This window comes from Monodon monoceros, unplaced genomic scaffold, assembly GCF_005190385.1.
Source record: "Monodon monoceros isolate NGI ecotype Baffin Bay Population unplaced genomic scaffold, NGI_Narwhal_1 Super_Scaffold_6, whole genome shotgun sequence".
Classification (NCBI taxonomy): domain Eukaryota; kingdom Metazoa; phylum Chordata; class Mammalia; order Artiodactyla; family Monodontidae; genus Monodon; species Monodon monoceros.
The window spans coordinates 26,163,608-26,183,308 of record NW_021703783.1 but is presented as its reverse complement, the minus strand read 5'-3'; the positions used below and the strand labels follow the sequence as shown (position 1 = coordinate 26,183,308).

Sequence of the window (19,701 nt, the reverse complement as noted above, 5' to 3'; positions counted from 1 at the left end):
AGTTTTATACATAGCCTAAAACATTAGAATAATTTTAGAATAACTTATCCTATAGTCCACCAGAGCAATAGTCAGTTTTATCTTAATTTGCTTATTAGTTATGAGAATGAGAAGAGTCACTTCCCTCAGGGTCACTTTGAACCAGAAATAGAATTCTGGTTTAAGGTCTGGTCGCTAAACCATGCTTCCTCTGCAATAGTAAGCTACCATTGGTAAACTGGTCACTAAGAAACAGAAAATAACAAAAAATATGGGATGTTTAAAGTATTTTTCCTGCTGATACCTCTTTCCCCTACCTGTCCACCCCTTCTATTTTGCCCATTGCCTATATATTCTATATTGTGATTATGGAAAGAAAGTGCAACTGCCTTGGCAGATAAGGAAAAAAACCTATCCCTATTTCAAACATGAAGCAAATGTTTCATTCCCTTTTCTTATTAAAATATGGGATATAGCCTCAAAAATCATGGTAGCTTTTAAATGCATCACATTAAATCCATTTTTTTTCTATTTAAATTTTGCTGGTACATACTAATGTCTTTTGATTTATAAATTTAAGATAGTTCACTAAGAAATGTGTAGGTGCCCACATGTATGGCAAATGGCATTATTGATTTGTCTAAAGCATTTGTGCCAATTGAACTTTCTGTGTTGATGGAAATGTTCTATATTTGTGCTATAGTATAACGTAGCCACATGAGCATTTGAAACATGACTTGTGTGATCAAGGAACTAAAATTTTATTTTAGTTAATTTTAATTTTAAAAGCAACTTGGGGCTAGTGGACCACACATGGCTAAGTCTGGGTATATGTATATATATTTTGAATAAAATATATAAAGTACATAAGTGTATTTTGAAATAATTATTGACTCATAGGAAGTTGCAAAAATACTACAGAGGCCCAGTTTCCCCTAATCATTATGTCATATTATATAACCATAAATACAATACCAAAACCAAGAAACTGACATTTGTACAATGTGTATGTTTAGTTCTATGCCATTTTATCACTTGAATAGACTTGTGTAACCTCTGCCACAATCAAGATACTGAACAATTCCATCATCATGAAGAGCTCCCTCATGCCACCCCTTTCTAGTCATACCCAACACCCTTCTCCTCACCGTCCCTAACCCCTGGCAGCCACTAATCTGTTCTCCACATCATGCTGTCATTTACAGAATGCTTTGTAAGTGGAATCATACAGTATGTGACTTTTTGAGATTGGCTTTTTTCACTCAACCTAATGCCCTTGAGATCCATTCAAGTTCTTGTATGCATCAATAGTGCGTTCCTTTTTATTGGTGTGTTGAATTCCATAATGTGGATGTTCCACAGTTTAGCCATTCATGTTAATGAACATGAGTTTGTTCACAACTTCGGGCTATTACAAATAAAACTGCCATGAACATTTTGCACAGGTTTTAGTGTGGATCTAAGTTTTCATTTCCCTGGGATAAATGCTCCAAAGTGCAAATGCTAGATTATATGATGAGTGTCCACATGTGCTTATTTTCATTTGTCATCTGTATATCTTTTCTTGGTGAAATGTGTCTTCATGTTGTTTGCCCATTTTCTAATTAGACTGTTTGAGTTGTTTCTGTTGAGTTTTTTTTTGTTTGTTTGTTTTGTTTTGTTTTTGCGGTATGTGGGCCTCTCACTGTTGTGGCCTCTCCCGTTGCGGAGCACAGGCTCCGGATGCGCAGGCTCAGCGGCCATGGTTCACGGGCCCAGCCACTCTGCGGCACGTGGGATCTTCCCGGACCGGGGCACGAACCCGTGTCCCCTGCACCGGCAGGCGGACTCTCAACCACTGCGCCACCAGGGAAGCCCTCTGTTGAGTTTTGACAGTTCTTTATACATTTTAGATAGGAGTCCTTTGTCAAATATAGGATTTCCAAATATTTTTCTAGTCTATAGCCTTTCTTTTCACCCTTTTAACAGGCTAAAGTTTTAAATTTTGATGAATTTTTTCTTTGGCTGCATTGGGTCTTCGTTGCTGCGCGCAGGCTTTCTCTAGTTGTGGCGAGCGGGGACTACATTTCGTTGCAGCACACGGACTTCTCACTGCGGTGGCTTCTTCTCTTGTTGTGGAGCGCAGGCTTCAGTAGTCGCGGCATGCGGGCCCTAGAGCGCACGGGCTTCAGTAGTTGAGGCGCACAAGCTCTAGGGCACGTGGGCTTCAGTATTTGCACTGCATGGGCTCAGTAGCTGTGGCGCATGGGCTAAGCAGTTGTGGCTCGAGGGCTCTAGAGTGCAGGCTCACTAGTTGTGACACATGGGCTCAGCTGCTCCGCAGCATGTGCAATCTTCCCAGACCAGGGTTCGAACCCGAGTCCCCTGCGTTGGCAGGCGGATTCTTAACCACTGTGCCACCAGGGAAGTCCCCTGATGAAATTTTATTTATCAGTCTTTTCTTTTATATTCATGCTTTTGGTCACATGGCTAATAACTTTTTTAATTTTTTACTGGAGTATAGTTGATTTACAATGTTGTTAGTTTCAGGTGTACAGCAAAGTGAATCAGTTATACATATACATATATCCACTTTTTAAATTTTTTTAATTTCTTTTAATTTTTATTTTTTGCAGTACATGGGACTCTCACGGTTGTGGCCTCTCCCTTTGCGGGGCACAGGCTCCGGACGTGCAGGCTCAGAGGCCATGGCTCACGGGCCCAGCCGCTCTGCGGCACGTGGGATCTTCCTGGGCCGGGACACGAACCCGTGTCCCCTGCATCGGCAGGCAGACTCTCAACCACTGCGCCACCAGGGAAGCCCTCCACTCTTTTTTTAGATTCTTTTCCCATATAGGCCATTACTGAGTATTGAGTAGAATTCCCTGTGCTATACAGTAGGTTCTCATTACTTATCTATTTTATATGTAATAGTGTGTATACGTCAATCCCAATCTCCCAGTTTATCCCTCCCGCCTTATTCCCCAGTAACCATAAGTTTGTTTTCTACATCTGTGACTCTACTTCTGTTTTTTTAACTTTTTATTTTATGTTGGAGTATAGTTGATTAAAAATGTTGTGATAGTTTGAGGTGTACAGCAAAGTGATTCGGTTATACATATACATATATCCTTTTTCAAATTCTTTTCCCATTTAGGTTGTTCATAGTTCCTGTACTATACAGTAGGTCCTTGTTCGTTATCCATTTTTATTTTCTTTTAATTTTATTTAATTTTGGTCATGCCACACGGCATGTGGTATCTTAGTTCCCTGACCAGGTACCGAACCTATGCCCCCTGCTATGGAAGCGTGGAGTCTTAACCACTGGACCGCCAGGGAAGTCCCGGTTATCCATTTTAAATATAGCAGTGTGTACATGTCAGTCCCAAACTCCCTATCAATCCCTTCCCCCCTGGTAACCATAAGTTCATTCATGAGTCTGTTTCTGTTTTGTAAATAAGTGCATTTGTACCCTTTTTAAAAATTCCACATATAAGTGATATTATATTTGTCTTTCTGTGTCTGACTTACTTCACTCAGTATGACAATCTCTAGGTCCATCCATGTTGCTGCAAACGGCATTATTTTGTTCTTTTTTATGGCTGAGTAATATTCCATTGTATATATGCACCATACTTTCTTTATCCATTCCTCTGTTGATGGACATTTAGGTTGTTTCCATGTCCTGGCTATTGTAAATAGTGCTGCAATGAACATTGGGGTACACGTATCTTTTCAAATTATGGTTTTTTCTGGGTATATATGGCTAATAACTTTTTGCCAAGCCCTAAGTCCTAAAGATTTTCTCCTATGCTGTCTTTTAAAAGTTTTGCAGTTTTATGTTTTACTTTTTTTTTTTTAAGATTTAACTTTTTTTTTTTTTCTTTTTTTTGCGGTACGCAGGCCTCTTACTGTTGTGGCCTCTCCCGTTGCGGAGCACAGGCTCCAGACGCGCAGGCTCAGTGGCCATGGCTCACGGGCCCGGCCGCTCCACGTCATGTGGGATCTTCCCAGACTGGGGCATGAACCCGTGTCCCCAGCATCGGCAGGCGGACTCTCAACCACTGCGCCACCAGGGAAGCCCTATGTTTTACATTTAAATTGATAACCTATTTTGAGTTAATTTATGGATATATTCTAAGGTTTAGGGTTTTGGGGTTTGCTTTTTTTTTTTGGTCTGTAGATATCCAATTGCTCTAGCAGCATTTGTTGAAGAGACAAACTGTATTACTCTTGCAGCTTTGTCAAAAATCAGCTGGCTCTACCTGTGTGAGGCTACTTCTAAGTTCTCTATTCTGTTGCATTTATCTATTCGTCTATCCCTCTGGCAATACCATAGTCTTGATTGCTGTAGCCACATGTCTTAAAACTGGATAGAGTGATTCTCCCAACATTGTTCTTCTTTCTCAAAACTGTTTTAGCTATTCTAGTTACTCTTTCTATGTAAATTTTAGAATAATCTATCCACACCTATAAAAATTTTCCCAGAATTTTGATAAGAATTGTGTTAAACTTTTATATTAATTGGGGAGATCATCTTTACTATATTGAGAGTTTTCTAATCCATGAACACAGTATGTCTCTCCATTTATTTAGATCTTTGATTTCATTTATCAGCACTTTATAGATTTCATGGGTATATTTTTTAAAAGCAGCCCAAATGAAGAACTAGAAATAGCTTGTAAATGCTACCAAAATAAAAAGTGGTAGTTCAAACAAGTTCTGGGAGTCAAAATTATCTTGGTTAACTAGAGTTAAAAATCAAGAATACCACAAGCACAACAAATATACCCATTGGGGCAAATAAGCAGATTTTGTTGAAAGACTGGCTTTATATAATTTACAAAGAAATGAAAGGGCACCATAGGGCATTGTGCAATTAAAACAATAAACAAGGCAGATTAAAGGTATAAAACAGATAAAGTATCCTCCAATTACATGCAGCACTGTCTTCCTCCCTTTTTTGATTATATTAATTCTATGTATCAAACCTGTGCATTACTTATGCAACAACAGAAGAGAAGGGCTCTAAATCACATAATTTCAAAGGTCCCTTCCAAGCCCCACATTAAATTATTTTACGAATTATATTTTTAAAGAGTTCATGGTTAAAAAGGTTTTATGAATTTTGCTGCTTAGGTATCTATGGAGGGCAGGTCAAGTGGAAAAATAATTCTGTTGAATGTAAATATATGTAGCTATTTGGACAATTTACTAAAGCTATGGGGAAAAGCGGGATATGAGAAAATCTGAAGGGGATTAAAATTAGTTAGTCCAGAAATGAGTATTCTATGAAAATACCTGGAAGGTAATCAGGAACTACCCAAGGGAAATAAAGGACAATTTTTAAATACATACAAAAATACATTCTTAACAACTGGAGTTCAAAATAGTGAGACTACAGTAGGCTGTATAAACCCTGAAATAAGTAAGATCCTATTTAATGACTAGTGAAGTACAGTTGTGAAGACAGCAACCCCCCCCCACCCCCCACCAACATTCTACAGGTGTCTAATCCAAGCCTTCAGAAAACCATGCCAAGCTTTCAAATCTGACTGGGAAGGAAGAATTTGAAGACTGGAGAGTAAGAAGCAAATAACAGTGACCATTTCCTATTCACCTAAGTGTCCCCAGAATGCTTTACTAGTTCTCACACTCACACTAATTGCTTGATGGACTGATGAGTACCTAAGACACCCCAAAACATGTGGAACTTTAATTTGTAAAGAAACAGAAGATGATATTTTCTGACAACGAAGAGCACAGGCATCATTTTCCAAACTGTTGGTAATGATATCATGCCAGGGAAGTTTGATGCTGAAGAGTATCAAGAAGAAGCTAGGGGCTTCCCTGGTGACCCAGTGGTTAAGAATCCACCTGCCAATGCAGGGGACACGGGTTTGAGCCCTGGGCTGGGAAGATCGCACGTGCCGCAGAGCAACTGAGCCCGTGTTCCACAACTACTGAGCCTGCACACTAGAGCCCGCGAGCCACAACTACTAAGCCCACGTGCTGCAACTACTGAAGCCCGCGCACCTAGAGCCCATGCTCCACAACAAGAGAAGCCACAGCAATAAGAAGCCTGTGCACCGCAATGAAGAGTAGCGCCCGCTTGCCACAACTAGAGAAAACCCGCACGCAGCAAAGAAGACGCAATGCAGCCAAAAATGAATAAATTAAAATAAATAAATTTTAAAAAGAAAAAATGAATGGTGGACCTTCTGGGCTGGAAAAAAAATTTTTTTAAAAAAAAGAAGAAGCTAGAAGGATCCCTCATACAGAATCATAAATACATGTATAATAATCATCTCATCCACACCACCCATTATCTCATTCCTGAATATATCATTGCACCAGACTTCACAGGGTAGTAGGAGAATAAAGAAGAAAAACATAAAAAGAAGAACGAAGGAGAGACAGAAAGAGGAAGCAAATTATTAGTCACACTTGACAACTACTGTAGAAGAGTAAAACTAAAAGCAAGTGAGGGAAACCAATGTTGCCCCAAACATTTTTATAAACAATCAAATTAAAGAAAACATGCTCAAATTATTTCAATATTTAACAACTTATCAGTGCTATCAAGATAACGTATAACGAAACCCAAAAGCATGAAATCAAAGCTAAAAAAGGAACTAAAGTTAAAGGTCAAAGATTTAATACCAGATTATATGAATTTTAAAGCTACAAGATGTATTTAAACTCTTTTGAATCACTATTGTAATAGAGCATTAATTTGATTTTAAGAGCTTCAAATTGGATAGCGAAAAATTTACTAATGTAAGTGCTTAACAAATTCAGGAAGTCATTTACTAGCCTGTATGACCTTACCTAATAGATGATTTGGGTGAATAAGCAAAAGCTTGGGCAACCATCGTCTGTTTTGTCCTCTCTTGCCAATCTGGAAAGAGCTGCACACAAAAGTTCCAAATGATAGAAAACCTTGGGATCCTTTCATCCCATTATTCACCCTCTGCTTTACCACAATCACTTCAACAAAGCATCCAGAGTCCCCCTTTCATTGCACACAACTCTTAAACAGCATTTTGTCCCTATTTCAAGAAGGGGAATCTTTGGAAGGGGACTATTTCTCTACATGTGGTAACACAGAAGGCAACCTTTACTAAAAATAAACAGGTCAGTGTTAAGACCAAATAAGATACATAAGTGCATTCAGACATCCCTGTTGCATACAAATCTTGATACCAGAGGTGCTTAAGAGTAAATAAATAAATAAATATTGGCTACCCAATGCTTAGTGCAGTGCCTGGCACAGAGTTCATAATTAATAAACATTTGTTAAATGAAAAAAAAAAGTATTATTCTGATGAGAAGAAATTTTTTTTAAAACATCATTATTGGAGCATAATTGCTTTACAATGGTGTGTTAGTTTCTGCTGTATAACAAAGTGAATAAGCTATATGTATACATATATCCCCATATCCCCTCCCTCTTGCGTCTCCCTCCCACCCTCCCTATCTCACCCCTCTAGGTGATCACAAAGCACCAAGCTGATCTCCCTGTGGATGAGAAGGAATTTAAAAATTAATTCTACCCCCCCAAAATGACTTTTGTCCACCAGTAAAATATAACATATAAAATTTTCACAGATATTGAAATGCCTTCTTCCAGAGCTCACGACTTTACTTCAAATAATAAACAATTATTTTTCACCATCTCATAACTTGAGCCAAGAGTGCCTTTTCAATACTGTCAAAAAAAAAAAAAACCCCTAACAGAGTAGAGTGGATTCATGACAGCCACATATTCTCTGTCACTACTCCCACCAAGAGGTGGGGTCTATTTTGCCACCTCCTTGATTCTGGATTGGGCCTATGACTGTCCAAAGGAAAAAGGGCAAAAATGACATTGTGCCAATCCTGGGCTAAATCTTTAAGAGGCCTGGCAACTTCTGCCTCCTTCTTTTTGGAGTCCAACTACCATGCTGTGAGCAGGTCCAAACAGCCACATGAAATGAGAAAAACCCACATGGAAAAGAAGAAATACCCAGCTGACAGCACCTACTTGCCAGGCATGAAAATGAGCTATCTTGAAAATAAATCCTACAGCCCTAATCAAGTTGTCTCAGCTGACAGCACACAGACTGTGAGATACAGTGAGCTGTCCTTATCAAACCCTACCAAATCCCAAAATTGTGAGCAAAAACACCATTGTTGTTTTAAGCCACTAAATTTGGAGGTGATTTGTTACGCAGCAATAGATAACTGAAACAAAATTTGGTACCAAAAGTGGGTTTTGCTGCAACAAAAACCTAAAATATGTACTGGCTTTGGATCCACGTGGTGGGTGGAAGCTGGAAGAGTTTTGAGGAGATTGCTAATAAAGATTTGAAAAAGTGAAGAAATGTTATCAGTGCCTGAAGAAAAGGGACCCAAGTTATGTACTGTGAGAACAATTACCAAACCATTGCATGCAGTGATGTGGAAGGTGGAAATGGTACCTAATGAACTCAATGATCTGACTAAGGAAAATTCAAGGAAGAAAGTTGAAAGTATCAACTGATTCATTTTAACTGCCTATATAGTGAGATGAACTAAAAAAGGCACTGTTTGGTTCCTTTTCAAACAGAATTTAGAGGAAATATAAAGGGGTCAGATTTGACTGGTTCAAAAATAAAACCATTGCTCATTTCAGCATCTTAGCAAAAAATAAGCTCAAAGTAAGAAATGGCTCCAGGTAGCTCTTTCCCTGCTGTGGCAGAGTCCCACGGAGGTGGAAGCTTGGGTGCATTCAGGATTCAGCTCCACCCGTAAGCCACTGCCATAGCCACCACCATAGCCGAAAAAAGCACTGCTGCCAGAGGTATAATGGATGTTAATACTGCTCTGCAAGAGGTGCTGTAAGACCGCCCTCATCCACGATGGCCTAGCACGTGGAATTCGTGAAGCTGCCAAAGCCTTAGACAAGCTCCAAGCCCATCTTTGTGTGTTTGAATCCAACTGTGATGAGCCTATGTAAGTCAAGTTGGTGCAGGCCCTTTGCGCTGAGCACCAAATCAACCTGATTAAGGTTGATGACAACAAGAAACTAGGGGAATGAGTAGGTCTCTGTAAAATTGACAGGGAAAAACCCCGTAAAGTGGTTGGTTGTGTGGTGGTTAGGGACTATGGAAAACAGTCTCAGGCCAAGGATGTCATCGAGGAGTACTTCATATGCAAGAAATGATCAAATAAAAAAAACGGGCTCTTGGGACTTTCCTGGTGGTCCAGTGGTAAAGGATCTGCCTTACAATGCAGGGCACATGGGTTCAATCCCTGGTCACGGAACTAAGATCCCACATGCCGCGGGGCAACTGAGCCAGCGCACCACAACTACTGAGCTCGCAAGGCTCAACTATAGAACCCGTGTACCGCAACAAAAGATCCTGTATGCCTCAACGAAGATTCCGTGTTCCACAACACCAATACAGCCAAAAAGACCCGATTCAGCCAAAAATATAAAAATAAAATAAATAAATAATCTTAAAAAAAAAACACAACTGGGCTCTTGTGAAAGGGAGGAAGGGAGGGAGGGAGGGAGGGAGGGAGGGAGGGAGGAATGGCTCAGGGCAAAGATCAAATCCTGCATTGCCAGTAAAATGTGGCCTTGAGGATGTGGCTGTACAACCCTTTGTTGACCCCTCTTAAAGATTTTAGGTTCCTCATAGACTTTTTCCTTTAGACCAGTGGTTCTAAAATTTTGTGTACACACTTCTAGGTACTCATGTCCTTGTAGAGTCCCTTCCCACACTGACTCTGGGCTAAGCCTATTACTGCTTAGACGATTAGAATAGGATAGAAATGATGCAGTACCAGTTCTGGGCCCAGACCTTATTTGGTTGGGCAGCATCTATTTTTTCCATTTTGGAACCCAGACACCTCAGGTGACCTAAGCAGCCACTGGGTCCTAGCTGAGCTCCTATCCAAACCTCAGAGGACCATAGCCTTTCTAGCAACCAGCTGACAGGACATGAAAACAGAACTGCCTGGTCAACCCACTGAACCACAAAATAACAAACTGCTGCTTTAAGCTACTAATAAGTTTTGGAGCGGTTTATTACACTACAATAAAGAACCAAAACACAGGTCCCTTTTACTGGTGTTTTAAACTTCACTTCTCTCTAGTCATGACAGACTAGATAATTATGAAGAAATGTAACCGAAACTTTTTGTTCTAAAAATTTAATGTCCAGCATGGATAGAACTAGAGATTATCATACTAAGTGAAATAAGCCAGACAAAGACAAATATCATATGGTATCATTTATATGAAGAATCTAAAAAAAAAGAAAAAGATACAAGTGAACTTATATACAAAACAGAAATAGACCCACAGACATAGAAAAAAAACTTATGGTTACCAAAGGAGAAAGGGGGGAGATGATAAATTAGGAGTTTGGGATTAACATATGCACACTACTATATATAAAATAGATAACCAACAAGGACTTACTAGATGGCACAGGGAACTATACTCAGTATTTTGTAATAACCTATAAGGGAAATGAATCTGAAAAAGAACATATATATATATGTGTGTATATATATATATGTATAACTGAATCACTTCGCTGTACACCTTAAAATAACACATTGTAAATCAACTATATTTCAATTTAAAATATATATATATTATACCTAGGATCAATTTAACCATCATTTAAGCAAATGAAACATACCTTCTAAGTCTCAGGAAACTTTTTTTAGAGGCTATCTTACAGACAGATCTTAGAGTCTAAGCCACTAATAATAACAAAAACTTAATAGCTTCCATTTTCAGTAGAAAACAATAAGCACCTACGCAGGCCATCAGGGAGGACTGACCAGGGAAGGAGATCTTAGCAAGGCATACCAGGGGTACAGACAAAACTGAGGAAGGCCCTGTGTATCAGATAAATTCACAATGGAATTTGGAAGTCAGCAGGGGATACACAGACACCAAACAATCTGTGGTAACAGCCAGGGAATCCTCAAGGCACAGTCACAAGAGTGAAGATGGCAGGTCTTCCAAAGCCTGTTGTTATGGCAACCAGCAAAGATTTTTAACATCAGAAACTCCAATAAGAATTTGTAAGCTCTGCTTTCTCTTGTGTTGATGCAGTTGCTACCCGTCTGCTTAGCTCCTTTGGATTTAAAGAGCCCTAAATGTCTGAGCCATCACCCCTCTTTCAGTCCATCCTATGGATGACCATGATGGCATATAGGGAGGCTGGAGGCTTTCTGCATCTTGAGAATAGGCACAATAATAGTAAATCCCTCATAACATGGTAGCATTATTCTTCTAATTTTCACAGAACAGTGCTTAGAAGAGTTCTAGGCACATAGTAAACTCTCAATATGTTACACTATCAACAAATTACATTTGGTAAATTTGTTCAATTACAAGTGCATCTGCCCTAAAAACAGTAACTTTCAAAGAAAAAAAATTAAAAGAACATCAACTCATAAGCCTATTAATAGGGAACTGGTTTAAACAAATTGTAGTACAGCTATAAAGTGAAACACTATGCTGCCTTAAAAGAGATAATAAATAAAATAAAGGAAGAGGATTTTAAAAGATTTGATGTGGGAAATTTCTAATATAAGTGAAAAACCAAGTTGAAAAAAACATATAATTCCACTTTTAAAGTAAGTATATACTGTTGTATATGCATAGAAAAGAACCTGTTAGAAGCCACCAGACTAAACAGACACCACAATCTGGGTGGGAATTCCACTTTCTACATAATATACCACTATAACATTTGTTGCTGTTGCTGTCTTTTAACAGTAAGAACAAATGACTCTTATAATCAGAAAAACATTAATGTAAAGGCACACAGATCCTTCTTAAAACAAAGCATGCTTTTACCTGAATTTGTCCACAAGTTTTCAGTGCTCATTCTTATTCAGCACACAAGCAGCTCAGGTCTGTTTTTAGAACAGTGTCAGAAGCTGCTATATGAGCTGTTTCCTGTACTGGGCAGCTATTTTTAATTAATGAACATTTTGTTGTTAAGAGTTCACTGGAAAAATAGAAACACCACCATTGCTGCAAGTTAAACTAAAGAAAGGCTTATTCTCTAAAATAAAATGAAAGGTTTAAGTTATAAAAAAAGTATTCCACTTTAAAAAGTATTAAGGTATATAGTATTTAGTATTAAATATTTCCACTATGATATTGAGATAAATTAGTTTCATTTAAAAATTCCTGAAGGAGATCTAATTCTATTTACTTAGTTTCTCCTAAAAAATAATACAGCATTCTTTATATAGTGGGGACTCAAATGTGAGCTGTGGAAAAATCAGAGGTAAGAGAAAAGAGGATGAATACAGAAATAGAATAAGATTTCTTTCAAGCAAAATATTTATTAAGCAACAATGTGCAAAATGCTGCCCTATACTGACTAGAGAAAGTAAAATTGTGGTTACTCTGTCAGTATGAACAGCAACAAAATCACCCTGTCCATTTTATTATTTTCTCCCAAGGTTTATATGAGATAATATGGCTCAAAAGATAGCTGCTATGTAAACAAATAATATTTTTCATCTATTCAGTTGTTCAACCCATGGGTCACATAGCACCACAAGGAGTCCTCTGGAGAACCAGCAGCAGTGAGAGTTGGTGAGAATTCAAATAGCTGGGTAGCAGAACAAGAATTCCCAGGTCCCACCCAAGCCATCCTCCCATAGAATGAAGATGGGATTTTCCTGTAAACCTAAGAGAAGGTTCTAAGAAGGCCTCACTGCACTGGGTATGATTACGTGCAGTCCAGTCACAAAAAGAAAGGTTTATTGTTCTCTTGCCAACCTATAATCCTCACGACAGGTGGCAATCCACCCAATTATGCTAAACTCTACCCACACCCTCTTCACTCACCACATCCCTAAATTCCGTGCATTTGTAAACTGCTTCACAATTTTTTAAAGTGCTTTCTTATCCATTAATTTGATTCAGAAAGGTTATAAGATTTCTTCCTAGTGTGTTTAGTTAAAATTGTTTGCATTTGAGAGAAGTTCTGAGAATGGGATAGGATCAACATCTGGCTCCCAAGGGGTGGTGAGGGCTCCCAATATCCTCTAAGGAGGCCTTGCTTTAGCATGTCCCATGGCGGGGTGTGAGGGGGAGGTATTAATACTATGCATCAACCTGGAGGGTGTTTTGGACAACATAAACATTTAAACCAGTGAACTGTGAGTAAGCAGACTGACTTCCATAATGTGGGTGGGCCCCATCCAATCAGCTGACAGCCCGAATAGAACAAAAAGACTGGCCTCCCTGAGCAAAAGAGAATTCTTCAGCAGACTGCCTATGGACTCCATCTGCACCACTGGCTCTCCTGGGTCTCTGCCTGTTGGCCTTTGGACTGGAGCTGCACCACCAGCTCTTCTGGGTCTCAAGACTGCCAACCGACACTGCAGACTTGGACTTGTCAGCCTCCATAAACACATGAGCCAATTCCTTATAATATATATATATGTATACACACAACCTATTAGTCCTGTCTTTCTAAAGACTCCTGACTAGTACAGAGGGTCCTGCAGTTTAATAACTACACAGGAAGAGTCACTAAATGAGGGACAAGTGGCTTCTCCTGACTAGGGGATGCCTGACCTTTCTCCCTACCATGGTGCTCTCCAGAAAACCATACTGTTTAGAGATGCATGAATATGCCTGGAATGGATACACACATTATTATTCCTTACTTACTAGATTCCTGAGAAATGAGTCCTGAAAGCAGTTCACACTCTGCTCAAAGCTTAAAAACACAAATATAATATAAAAATCACATAATTAGGGCTTCCCTGGTGGCGCAGTGGTTGAGAGTCCGCCTGCTGATGCATGGGACACAGGTTCATGCCCCAGTCCGGGAAGATCCCACATGCCACGGGATCCATGAGCCATGACCGCTAAGCCTGCGCATCCGGAGCCTGTGCTCCGCAAGGGGAGAGGCCACAACAGTGAGAGGCCCGCGTACCGCAAAAAAAAAAAAAAAAAAAAAAAAAAAAAAGAAAAAGAAAATCACATAATTAGCTAGACAAGTCTCAGCAATGACCTGCTGAGGTCATTATGGAAATGAGAGTAAAAGAAAAAAGGTAAAGGTGACAGTGTAGGAAGCACAGTGACGTCTGATTCGGGGCATCACACACATTATTCTCCCTTATAAGGACTGAATTATTCATGCCTGCCTCAAAACACCTCAATATTATCAAATATGTACCTAAATAGTTATGGAACTTCTCTACCCAGTTCTTAAACCTTCACCAACATTTACCATGGGTCACTTGCTTAACTAGACAAATGTACCACCTGTGGTTACGCTTCATCCTAACTTCCCAGATCCTCTTGAGGCTGTCTAGTCTGGCCCACCCTCTGCAGGCAGCAGCACGACAGGGGAGCCCTTTACCTCAGTCCTCTGATCTCTGACAGATCTACTTCTACTTCTTGAGCTCTACTTCTGGCCCCTCCCACTCATCATCCCATGAAGGTAGTTCTTACAGCCTACCCTGACAATTTACGTATTTGCACTTACTTTTCCCTCATCAAACCAATATTTTGAAATATTTTTGCATATAAGCTTTTAAAAAATATACTTTCTTTCACTTTCTATTGTCTTTACCTCCTTGTCTTTGCCTCTCGTTTCACAATGTATCCTTCCCCATGGCCACTATACCTCTCCAGCTTTAATTCCCTCCACAAAGTAGAGTTGTAGGTAGAACAGATACTATCACACAATTTAGAGGTGAGGACATAGGCAAAAAGAGACGAAATGACTTGTACAAGTTCAGACTGTAAATTAATGGTAAAACTACAGTCAGGACCCATTTTCTATTAACTCTTAGCTTAATGTCTGTTACACAGGATGGCAATACAACAGTTATTAAAAGCACCGGATCTCAAGTCAGATTATACCTGCTCCAATACTTATCAAACTGTGACCCTCACTATTAAGCTAAACTATTAGTGGTTTGGTTTCCTCACCTATAAAAACTGAAATAATAATGTTACTACCTTCACTGGGGTTTTGAGAAGATTTCATGACATAAAATGGGTAAAATACTTTGAACACTGCCTAGCACACAGGAAACTCTCAGTACACTTTATCCATTCTTATTCTTATTTAATCACCTTTTCAATGGGTATATAAAATTAATGCTCTCCTCAAAATTGTCCTTTTTCTTTAATCTTTTGTAGAATCATGAATTTCAGCTGGATGAGACCAAACACACATAAAAACCAAGGCTAATCCACTGTTTATTTACATAGCATGTTTCACTGGGTCACATGCAAAATTTTAAGTGTTTAGCAAAAACTTTAAAAGAAACTGGGGGGGGCTTCCCTGGTGGCGCAGTGGTTGAGAGTCCGCCTGCTGATGCATGGGACACAGGTTCATGCCCCGGTCCGGGAGGATCCCACATGCCACGGAGCAGCTAGGCCCGTGAGCCATGGCCGCTGAGCCTGCGCATCTGGGGCCTGTGCTCCACAACGGGAGAGGCCACAACAGTGAGAAGCCCGCGTATCGCAAAAAAAAAAAGAAAAAGAAAAAAGAAACTTGGGGCAGAAAGGAAAATCACAACTTAAAAAATATTTCTACCTGTTATTGGCTATGTGAAATAGCTGGTAAGTGCAGAACTTTAACCTTTCCCTCATGGGATTACTTTACTGAACACTGACAAAACAGTCTTGACACGGCTACATTCTAAACCCAAGTAACAAATGCAAGGTGAGGTCCTCTTCCTCTGTCATTTTTAACCTTGGGTCTTTACCCAAAACACTCAATTACTCTGCCCACATGGATTAATGCCTCTGCAAAGAAGTGGGCAGGCCGTCAGAAGACCAGAGTTCTTATTTAAATTCCCACACAATCTTTTCAGATCTTAGTGTTGCCGACAATATCATCACCACATGCCCCCTTACCTCACAGGCTTTTCAGAACAAAAACGGGAAATGCGACAAACCATAAAACATGGGCATTTACCACAGGTTTCCAGGTTTGCTGCACAGAGGAAAAAATATATATTTATGGGGATAGTATCAACGTTCCTCCAAATGGAAGGCAACTTGAATATCTGAAGTACAAAGTTGAGAAGAATGGTTATTTACCTTTAAACAACGATAGTTGAATAATTCTTTCTTGTGCTATAGTCTTTTAACTAATTTGTCTCCCAAAAAGTTAGTATTTTAATTAGTACTTAATACACAACAAAGGTACTCCTGACATTAACATTTTTAATTATGAAGGGTTTTGGTATCAAGGTTTTTAGTAATAAGGCAGACCTGGTTGAAGCTTTACTCTCTCCTATAGCTATGTGACTTTGAACAAGCTAGCTAACCTCTTGAATCCTTGGATTTTATTTGCTTGTTTGTTTTTCAGTGGTGATGGTGGTTTTGAATAAAGAAGACGATTTCATCTCTTCTCTCACAGGGCTATGGGGAGCAAATGAGATCACACACCCCAGGGTATGAACAAGAAGGCACCAGTCAACACTGCTGCCCTAGTCCATCAGCAGCTGAGGCAGCAATCTGTTTTATTCAACAGTTTATACCTTATAGCACAGGGAACTATATTCAATATCCTAGGATAAACCATAATAGAAAAGAATATAAAAAACAATGTATATATGTGTATAACTGAGTCATTCTGCTGGATAGCAGAAATTAACACAACATTGTAAATCAACTACACTTCAATTAAAAATTTTTTTAAAAAACCAACAATTCACACCTGAATTTCCTAAGCTGTCTCAAGTGGGTTTGATAGGTGATATGAGTTAACACAAGCCCATTGATCCAAAAACTGAAAGAAATAAGGTTAAAATCGACCCATGAAAGAAAAACAGGGTGAGTAAAAGTTTTAGCAAAAATGTTGGCTGTGATTCACAGTACCTACGTTGCATTTTCTTTCTGTTCTCACTGCCTTTAATCATGGCTATGGCACAACTAAGTGTGAGGTGAGCTAATGGAAATGTCAATACCCCTCAAGTACTACTGGAAGCACCAAGGTCTAGGATCCAAACTTACATGGTCTAAGAGGTATAACCTTCTCATTTTGAACTTGACCCTGGATTTGCCAACCTGAAAGGTCTTTAGTTAAGATAGAAAAACAAGCTCAAAACGAACGTTTTCTTATCTTTCTTTAAGGCAGAAGATTTTTTAAACTGCGGTCACATCTCCTTAGTGGATCTGATAGAAAATAGCAGGGTATATAAACACACAGAAAGGATTAAGTTTTATTTCAGACACAAATACACATGCACATGGACACACAGAGTTTTGTACTGGGTTGTGGTTAAAATGTTTGAAAGCAACTATTAAGAAGCATAGTTATGGACTGTTCTCCTTCTGAAAACAAGTAGGAAAGCATTATGTATTCAGTTTCCACAGTAACACTACTTTTTTCAAAGTCCATTGCTGTGACAAAGAAAAGGAAGACAATTTAAAAGCCTGGACTCTTGAAAAGAAAGTTTTCCCCCTGACTTCAGCATGTTGGTTCCAACTAATCATTAATATGCCCAGATAACTAATATATTTTCAAAACAAGAGATAAACATGGGGGGAGAGGCAACTACAGAGGGAAAAACATTTTATTAAATTCAGGTATTATGCTAGGTTATACGCCAGGCACACGTATAGGCGTCCTCCCTCAATCTTCACAATTCTGTAAGCATCACAATGTGGTAGCTGCTATGACTTCATAGGTTTGCATTTTAAGTGACAATCTAATGAAGGTTGTTTTCTTATAGTCACAGGACTGGCAACTTTGGTCATTACTACCTGCCTGGTTTGGGTTGCATCAGGGCGTACATTCAGAACTATGGAAAAGCAGAAGGTAGAATCCAGAACATCTTCTAGTCTCTACTTTTTCCCATAAATAGACTGCACTTAAAAGAATAGCTTAACTGGCACAGAACTGTAATTCAAAGAACAAGACCAGCCAGTGACTTACTGTGAGATCTTGTAAAAACCAACTTCAATGGACATCTATTTGTGCATCTATAAAACAGGGATAACACACACGCACTTAAACTTCGGTTGGTGTATGTCGAAGAAACGTCACTACGACCTGAGGAGACCAGTGAAGAGGGACCACTGAGGCTCGCGAAAGGTCCACTGAGTGGGCTCCCATCCAGAGCTACTCCAGGCTGCCGCGCACCCAGTGGAGCCCACGCCTGGCACAAGTGTGGGACCCCAACCTTACCGTCTTCGCAGAGGAGTCCTCACGTAAAACAAAATTTCTGCAAAGAAGATACACAGATTGCCAACAAACACATGAAAGGATGCTCAACATCACTAATTAGAGAAATGCAAATCAAAACTACAATGAGGTATCACCTCACACCAGTTAAAATGGCCATCATCGGGCTTCCCTGGTGGCGCAATGGTTGAGACTCCGCCTGCCGATGCAGGGGACGCGGGTTCGTGCCCCGGTCCGGGAGGATCCCACATGCTGCGGAGCAGCTGGGCCCGTAAGCCATGGCCACTGACCCTGCACGTCCAGAGCCTGTGCTCCGCAATGAGAAAGGCCAAAAGAGTGAGAGGCCCGCATACCACAAAAAAAAAAAAAAAAAAAAGGCCATCATCGAAAAATCTACAAACAATAAATGCTGTAGAGGGTGTGGAGAAAAGGGAACCCTCTTGTACTGTTGGTGGGAAAGTAAATTGATACAGTCACTATGGAGAACAGCATGGAGGCTCTGAAAAACCTAAAAAAAAAGAAAAGAAAAAACCTAAAACTAGAACTACCATACAACACAACAATCCCACTACTGGGCATATACCTTGAGAAAACCATAATTCAAAAAGAGTCATGTACCACAATGTTCACTGCAGCTCTACAGAATATGGAAGCAACCTAAGTGTCCATTGACAGATGAATGGATAAAGATGTGGCACATATATACAATGGAATATTACTCAGCCATAAAAAGAAACGAAATTGAGTTATTTGTAGTGAGGTGGATGGACCTAGAGTCTGTCATACATAGTGAAGTAAGTCAGAAAAAGAAAAACAAATATTGTATGCTAACACATACATAAGAAACCTAAAAAAAAAAAGGTTCTGAAGAACATAGGGGACTTGAGGACACAAGGAAGGGGAAGGGGAAGCTGGGACAAAGTGAGAGAGTGGCATGGACATATATACACTACCAAATGTAAAATAGCTAGTGGGAAGCAGCACATAGCACAGGGAGATCAGCTCAGTGCTTTGTGACCACCTAGCGCTGTGGGATAGGGAGGATGGGAGGGAGATGCAAGAGGGAGGAGATATGGGGATATATGTATACGTATAGCTGATTCACTTCGTTATAAAGCAGAAACTAACACACCATTGTAAAGCAATTATACTCCAATAAAGATGTTAAATAAATTAAAAAAATAGGGATAACAGTGCCTTACCAACCTGATGTTAGAGTTTTTTTTTTTTTTTTTTTTTTGCGGTACACGGGCCTCTCACTGTTGTGGCCTCTCCCGTTGCAGAGCACAGGCTCCAGACGTGCAGGCTCAGCAGCCATGGCTCACGGGCCTAGCTGCTCCTCGGCATCTGGTATCTTCCCGGACCAGGGCACGAACCCATTTTCCTTGCATCAGCAGGCGGACTCTCAACCACTGCGCCACCAGGGAAGCCCTGATGGTAGAGCTTTGTAAAGTTTCTAAAAACTAAGATTTTATGATTTATGCTTTTTAAAAAATTAATTAACTAATTTATTATTCGTCTGCGTTGGGTCTTAGCTGCGGCAAGTGGGATCTTTGTTGTGGCACGC

General features: G+C 39.7%; 1 protein-coding gene and 1 pseudogene across 4 annotated transcripts in view; one reads left to right on the top strand and one right to left on the bottom strand.

Moving 5' to 3' along the window:
- The window catches only part of FGD4 (FYVE, RhoGEF and PH domain containing 4), a 206,482-nt gene that overhangs the window by 139,190 nt on the left and 47,591 nt on the right, over positions 1–19,701 (bottom strand). Inside the window, exon 1 of one of the 4 annotated variants that reach the window (XM_029204413.1) lies at positions 11,810–11,845. The exons of the other annotated variants lie outside the window; for them this stretch is intronic. Coding sequence (XP_029060246.1) covers positions 11,810–11,840 — 31 coding nt within the window. The 5' untranslated portion in view covers positions 11,841–11,845. Of the gene's footprint in view, positions 1–11,809; positions 11,846–19,701 lie in introns of those variants that run through there. 4 annotated transcript variants of the gene reach the window in all.
- On the top strand, positions 8,761–9,396 carry LOC114885082 (annotated as a pseudogene).